The sequence below is a fragment of the Nannobrachium achirus genome, assembly GCF_963921795.1.
Source record: "Nannobrachium achirus genome assembly, chromosome: 3".
Lineage (NCBI taxonomy): Eukaryota > Metazoa > Chordata > Actinopteri > Myctophiformes > Myctophidae > Nannobrachium > Nannobrachium achirus.
In genome coordinates, this window is record NC_137812.1 from 35,959,924 (window position 1) to 35,967,608 (window position 7,685).

The 7,685-nt window shown below is 42.9% G+C and overlaps 1 protein-coding gene across 1 annotated transcript in view; it reads left to right on the plus strand.

Moving 5' to 3' along the window:
- Window positions 1-7,314: 7,314 nt before the first annotated feature.
- The window catches only part of adra2c (adrenoceptor alpha 2C), a gene marked incomplete at both ends in the record, with an annotated part of 1,350 nt that continues 979 nt past the window's right edge, over window positions 7,315-7,685 (plus strand). The window contains one exon of the mRNA XM_080721774.1: window positions 7,315-7,685. This exon is cut by the window's right edge and continues 979 nt beyond it. Coding sequence (XP_080577900.1) covers window positions 7,315-7,685 — 371 coding nt within the window.

The window sequence follows — 7,685 nt, forward strand, 5'->3', positions numbered from 1 at the left end:
ATATATTGACAAGACATACCATAAAGGTGAAATGATGGTAATATGCTCTAGCAAATTACGTTCATTATAAGAATGAACTGGAGGTGACCCCGTTTGTTTCATATTATTGCACCTCTAAAAAGAAAAACTGAGCACTCCTGAGTCACACCGTAGGCAACATATAAAACATTGCTCTGTACCTGTGACCTGTCACTGAGCCTTATATCAGTACATTCTCAATGCCTTTATCAAGGTTATAAAGAACAGATCAAAGAAACAGATACTTGCAGACGTACTGTAATAGGTTTGCTGGAGCTGTGACATTGAAAAGTATAAAAAGCAGTTTCTCTGACTATCCAAGCCTTTCACTATAGAACCCATTTCCTTTTGGGTCCACAGATAATTAATACTTTTGATACTTCTGCGAATGCCATATAAAACACAGACACGGCTCAGTGAGTTATTGAGACACCATTTTGCTGAAGTGTACTGGAAGGACATGATCAAGAAAGACAAAATGAACCACTTAACTCATTCTGTGCCAAATGCCAAAATGGCTCCAAGGTAGCTGTGCCACGATTTTGTATGTTTTTCTTTACTATGCAATGAAAAAAAATGTTTTTTTTAATAATTTTTCAATCAGACAAATGGTTCCAGAGATAGAGCTGTTTGAATGAAAAAAAGTGTCCATCCACTAGAATGAACACACATGAACACACATTTTCTCAATCAGCTAAACGAGGGAGCGAACACACAAACAGAGAAAAGCATCTCTCTGATCTCAGGTCATTTTGACATCTTTAAAAAGAAAAAAAAAAAAATGAAAACAACATTTTTTTTTCTATACAAAAAACACAAAAACCGTCATAAACCGTCATTGGCACCCAGGGCTATTGGGAAAAAAACGTCAAAAACCGTCATTGGCATAACCCTGCAGATCTTCATTTCCACAGATTAACGCCATCAACCTGCACAAACTATATTTTGGGCATGTCAAAATAGGCAAATATTCAGCAGAAAATCAGACCCAATGTGAAGCTTGGCCAATGAGTCAAGTGTGGGACATACAGGTACATAGAGGTAGGAGCGGAACACCGCTCAAAAATAGGTGGGTGTGGGCAGAAAATAAGTGAACGTTATGCAAAAATAGCAGATCTGCAAGCTCACAATTCATCATAATGTGATGTGTTGCAAGCTTGTAGCTATTTTCACCATTTGACGTACCGGTACAATGAAGTATAGCTATAGTTATATGCCTCAGACATAGCTGTTTGGCACAGGGACAGCGATGGTCAAGAGTGCTATGGAACAATCAGGGAGTTAAGTTTGCAACTCTTGGGAGGGAGTACAGAACACCAATCACTAATGGCTCATTTATTGCGGCCGTAGGTCGCATTTACTATGATGCGTCAGTCAGTCAGTCAGTCAGTCAGTCAGTCAGTCAGTCACTCTGTCACTCAGTCAGTCAGTCACTCAGTCACACAAGGTCCCGGGCACTGCCAACTCAGTGTATGAGTAGCACGGCTTGGGTGCAGCAAGTAGGAAGTAGGGGAAGCTTAACTCCCTTTGGCTGCATCCTTTCTCCGGTATTACCTGTAAGCACAAGAACACATACAGTTGATGGGCACAATAATGAAGGAAAATTACAGTAGCTCTTTGAGCGACACTGGAAATAACACACACACACACACGCGCGCACGCGAACACACGCACACACAAGCGCGCGCGCGCACACACACACACACACACACACACACACACACACACACACACACACACACACACACACACACACACACACACACACACTTTTTTCACTGTGGTTGTATTTGAAAACAAAAACTAAAAACATCATACTTTGGGACCCTGACAGCCAACGTCCAAATCAATGATTGTATTTGTTGGTTTTCTTACACAGTAATTTGTCATGGGATATAAGCGGGCTGCTTGATAAGAAGCAGACCGACTGCCGTCGGGCTTTACAGGGAAGAGGATAACCTCCCATGGGCTGGCTGTAGCTCCCTTGAACAATTTGTTCTAAGCTGTATAGTTGTCTACCCAGGTGCTTCTGTCATTCATCACTGTCAATAGCGAGTGTAGGCTACAGTATCTGCTCCCCTTTACAAGCCACAGCATGTTGCCACAGCATGGTACAGTTACACCATTACTACTGTGCCGCTGATTTGACCCCTTAGGAGCCACCATATTACAGATGCCATGATGCACTATGTCACTATGTCACATTGTTGTATATCGTTGTTGTCGGGTGGAAACCTTACATGTCCAACACCGTTTGTTTTGTATTTATCATTTTTAAAATTATTTAAACGAGTGAAAACAGCCGATCTACAAGCACACAACGCCTCGCGGTGCGAGGCGTTGTGTGCTTGTAGATCGGCTGTTTTCATCTACTTTTGTGCGATGGCCTTGTATGATGAAGCAGGGATTTACTTTGCGAAAAAATGTACAAATTTGAAACCTGGAGATACAAGGTTTCTGCCGACAGTGACGATATTAAAGATGCCATGGTGTACTATGTCACGGCAATGCAGAACATTGTTGTATATTTACAAGGCAATAACAAGGCAGAGGAGAGGTTTATGACGATGATGTAGAAGCCCGCGGTCCATGCACCATATATGTCAGGTTTTATGAGGACTTGATTGTGAAATGATTAAGTTTAATGCCTGGAGTGGCCACACAGTGTATTGGAATTCAATGAGCCACACAACACTGACCATGCCGCGATATAGAAAGTATGCCTCAGGTACTATTAGGTATGTTCAGTGGTCAGGTAAATCATATTGCAGTTCTCTTGCTGCTCTCTCATAGCATCTTCTATTATTCTTTGGCCTTGAGGAAACAAGCTCAATCCTCCTACCAGAGACATCAATTTAAGACCTCATGTCAAGGTCTTGCCCTCACATACGAGAGCCTATATACCATAACAACACACAAAAAGTGTATGAAACGGTTGATGACACAAGCCATTGACCACTTAACCCATTAAGACCTGGGGCCGATTCTACGAATGTCTTCTACAGTCTTCTGATAAACATGTTGCCATACAGTATATCAGTGGTTCTCAAACTTTTCCATGTCAAGGACCCCCAAAATGAAATGTATTTGGACATGGACCCCCATCTCCAAACATTTTGTTCCAGAGACCCAATAAGCAAAGATTTGAATTAAAACATGTTTGCTTTAAACAATAATATAAGTTTTACATCACACCGAGTGTTTGTTCAGTAACAGGGATGCAGATGGATTTTCAGGTTGGGATAACAATTTCATCCAATCAGGAGAGAGAACTCATCCAGGATGAAGGATAATCAAGTAAAACTGGAAGTGATGACACAAATAAAATGAGCGGATGAAACTGGAACTGGAACACTATAAAATGTAAACTGATAAATGGGTCCTCTCTCTTGATTGAATGAAATTGGCAACCAACTTGAACATTATTTTATTTTCTGTTTATTAAAGAGCTGCTTGGAGAGAAGGGGAGACCCCTGTTACTGAACTAACAAACACTATAGAATAATATCTAGAGCTTTAACTTTTTTGTAAAAATCAATTCATTTTAACCCCAAAATATCACTTCCACTACATTCCCTATACATTCTTCATTGACTGGTGTCCCCATTGTCCCCCCCCCCCCCCCCCCCCCACACACACACACACATACAATAATCAATTTTGAAATGGAAACCTCCCACCCTGACAAGCACTTTAAGAGTAAGAGTTGAGGCATTATAATAGCTTGACTCAGTTCCCACAGATACATATTGTGAGAACAGCATATTTGTTAAAAGCTCAGAACTTTTGGCCTACACCAAATCTCTTTGCTGAACATAGCCGATCTACAAGCTCACCATATGTCAAAAGTGTGAGCTTGTAGTTTGCCTATTTTGCCTGTTACATGCATGCCCAGAATGGAAGCTACATTATTTAAACTCTTTTTTTTAATATAAAATATAAATGTATCCAAAAAGCGACAGTCTTGCAGGGTTAAAGGTTCATCCTGTTAAGTTCCTACCAGTGTAGAAGAATCCAAAGCCTTGGTCCAGAGGGATACAGGTATAGCCAACACGTCTCCATGACAGCACACATGTTGTATCCCAAGGGCTCGCATCAACCGCTGTCTCCTTTCCTCTGAAAGGGACAGAAATACAGTGTTGGAAAGCAGAAGGGCCTTGCTAATAGCTGACATCAGTCACTGGAGCTTCAATTATAGCGACATAGGGCCGTGGCCCCGGGACATGGCTCAACGGTCATATAATAAGGGTTGTTTGTTTGTTAGAAATCAACTTAAGAAACCATCCACACTGGCCTGTGGGTCCGTCTAGCACTGGCTCAATCTGGACAGCACGGAAACGGCAAGAGTGTTGGAGCGAGAGGAAGACTAGTGTGTGTGTGTGTGTGTGTGTGTGTGTGTGTGTGTGTGTGTGTGTGTGTGTGTGTGTGTGTGTGCGCGCGCGCGTGCGTGCGTGCGTGCGTGTGTGTGAGAGAGAGAGAGATCCTTTTCAAGATGTATGCAGTAAAGTCCTCAGTGCTAATTTAACTCCAAATGCACAAATGGAAAAATGGTTCCACATGGTACGAGTCGAGGAGAAGTTGCAGTGAAATTAACACTCTGGATTTTACTGTGCCGGAAACATCCAATGAGTCCTCCTCATTCCACCTCATAGACTTGATGAGGATCAATTTGGACTTGAGTGTTTGTGGCGGTGGCAGGGCCCTCTTTGATACAGTATGCACGAGAGCTCTGTGATTAATGGTGGGTACTTAGCTGGGAGATACGGTCAATAACCGCGCCGGTTCAGCAACTCAATACCCAGGTGTACGCCAAGGAGGAGACGGGATTTTACAAGCCTGCGGGGTCTCATAGAGTGACGGAATTGGATAAGAAGTGGATGGGCAAACAAAAACTTTTCTCCCCTAACTCCTTTTGGATTGACTGAGTCGGGATTTATTTCAATTTAACCTTGGCAACGGCTGCAGCGTCATTTCACCAAGCCTCCCTCAACGACAGTCAACTGAGCCTGTGTGTGATGGAGAGGCAGATACGACAAGGCAACACAGAATGATGAGAAGGAAGGACACGGATAAGGAGAGGGAGAGAAGAGACAAAGACAAACAGCAAAATGAGAGTAGCCATATAGGCAAATTTAGACAAGACAATACAAGAAATAGAGATTAAGAACGAAGCTAAGCTGTGTGCCAGGTGCATTGTGTGTGTGTGTGTGTGTGTGTGTGTGTGTGTGTGTGTGTGTGCGTGCGTGCGTGCGTGCGTGCGTGCGTGCGTGCGTGTGTGTGTGTGCGTGTGTGTGTGTACACACCTGTGCATCAGGCAGGCACGATAATACAGCACCACTTTTGGTGTCTGTTTAAGATAACCCTCAGACAGACCAACATTTGTTGGGTCTGACAAAGGGAAGTCCGGAATGAAAACGGTCATTCATCATTATCAGCCCTAAAGCTTACAGCAAACACACACTGCTCTTCTCCATCTAAGAGATACTGTAAACACCTTGCCTTGCTATATAGCAAAGGTGAAGGATTTACAAGGTGACATAATCAGCAGGCTACGATTGCATGACCCGAGAATCTTTCTGTATAATCCTATAATCTTATTATCATCACACTCGCCACAACGCCAACAATAACAATGACTAGGCAGCTAGGGGTGTCACAAATTCTGGGCCCTGGGGACGAGTATTCACTGTGGGCCCCCCTAAGAATGTTCTTCATTTCAACCCCCGCCCCCCACCTTGGGCCCTAACTCAGTCCCCCCTTTGTGACACCCCTGACTATAGGAAAAAGTAAAGATATTTCACTCCAAGGCCATGACATGCTTTCGGCATCTAAGTCCTACAAATGTCATCAGTCAGGAAGCAAAGAAATAACATACACAATCAATCAATCAATCAATCAATCAATCAATCAATCAATCTGTTGTATTAGACTAAGCCCCCATGCTCCCCCCACCCTTTCTTTCTGCCTTTGTATTTGATGTTATGATTTTTCTGCTTTTGAAATTGATATTATCCTAGATAAAGTACTATGTTCCATCCGTCTGTCTTTCAATGTTATATGAGATACTTAAGTTCCTGTGGAAATAAGCCTCGGCTTTCTAGGATCTCATTTTAGTTGACCTTGTACCAGTGATTTGTAGGCTACTGTCTGATGAAACTGTACTTTTTTCTATTGCAAACTTCTAATACATTCTTCAATCAATCAATCAATCAATCAATCAATCAATCAATCAATCAATCAATCAATCAATCAATCAATCAATCAATTAAATATATATACAGTCGCTTATGTTTTAAATGGAAGTTATCTGTTCCTGTACCTTTCCAGAGTCATTCTGTAACAATACTGACCTCCAGTGTGCGCGCTCAGTTCTGTCCTTGCGCACAGCGCATAGGCGCAGAGCAGAGCAGAGCAGGGCGCATTCATTCTCCTTGGACAATAACACCTTGCTGTGTCTAATATTCTCCTATATTTAATAAGGCGGATTCATTCATTTGAGATTTATTTGGATGGGGTTGTGAAGTTGGATGTGGACGCCTTACTGAAATTAGAATAGATGACAAGACCTTGGAAAGACAAAGCAGCTCTCTCTCTGGATGTGTGGATGTGGATATAATCAGTCCTTTTGCATAAATAGACGCAGACTACAGATAGAGCCTACAATTGTGATCGACACAGATAACGAGTCCGCCCGTCGGTCACAACAAACAAGCATAACTTGGGCAGATAGGCTATAAACGGTCATGGTCACTGTTTAAAATAATTTTACTACCCACTTTTTTTCTCTTTTCTACCTCCTCCAATATTGCCTTTCGGATCTTCTGAGGGGCGGAGCGGGTCGCTGATAGTTTTTTAATGTGAAAAGCACGTGGTCGTTCCTTGGCTGTACAGACGGCAGGACGCAGCAGGTAGCGGGGAGCTGCTGGAGAGATGCAGTCGGGATGGGAGAGCAGGACACACGGCGCGCAGCGGAGGGCGCCCGCTTTCTGATGGGAACCCGAAGATAATGACTGATCTAAAGGACAATTTGGAAATAAGGTCTTTTCAAACATCAAAGCCTTTTAAGATTGCCAATCCGCTTTTTTTGCCTCATTCGTGGGCGATGGACATGCTGGTTATGGAAGATGACAGGTGAGGAGAGATTTTTGTAGATTTTTCTTTTTTTCTTTTTCTGGACAGTGAGTATAGCACACGACCATCCTAAACTGCGAGTATAATGTCGCAATAAGATATGTGTTTTTTCCTATACTAACGTGACATTTTAAAAGCCATATAAGTTTAGGTATAAGATTAAACATGGATTTCTTAAGTAACTCCAGCTTTGGAGATGAAATGGGGACGGATGGCATCCCCTCTAATTCCACCTCTCCGAGCCAGTATTCCCAGCTGTCTATCTGGGCTCTGGCGTTCCTGGTGGGCTTCCTCATTTTGTTCACTATAGTGGGGAACGTCTTGGTTGTCATCGCCGTTCTAACGAGCAGAGCGCTGAAACCGCCCCAGAATCTTTTCCTGGTCTCCCTGGCCAGTGCGGACATTCTAGTAGCCACGCTTGTCATTCCCTTCTCTTTGGCAAATGAACTCATGGGCTACTGGTTTTTTGGCAAAGTTTGGTGTGACATCTACTTGGCGCTGGATGTTCTTTTCTGCACCTCCTCTATTGTCCATCT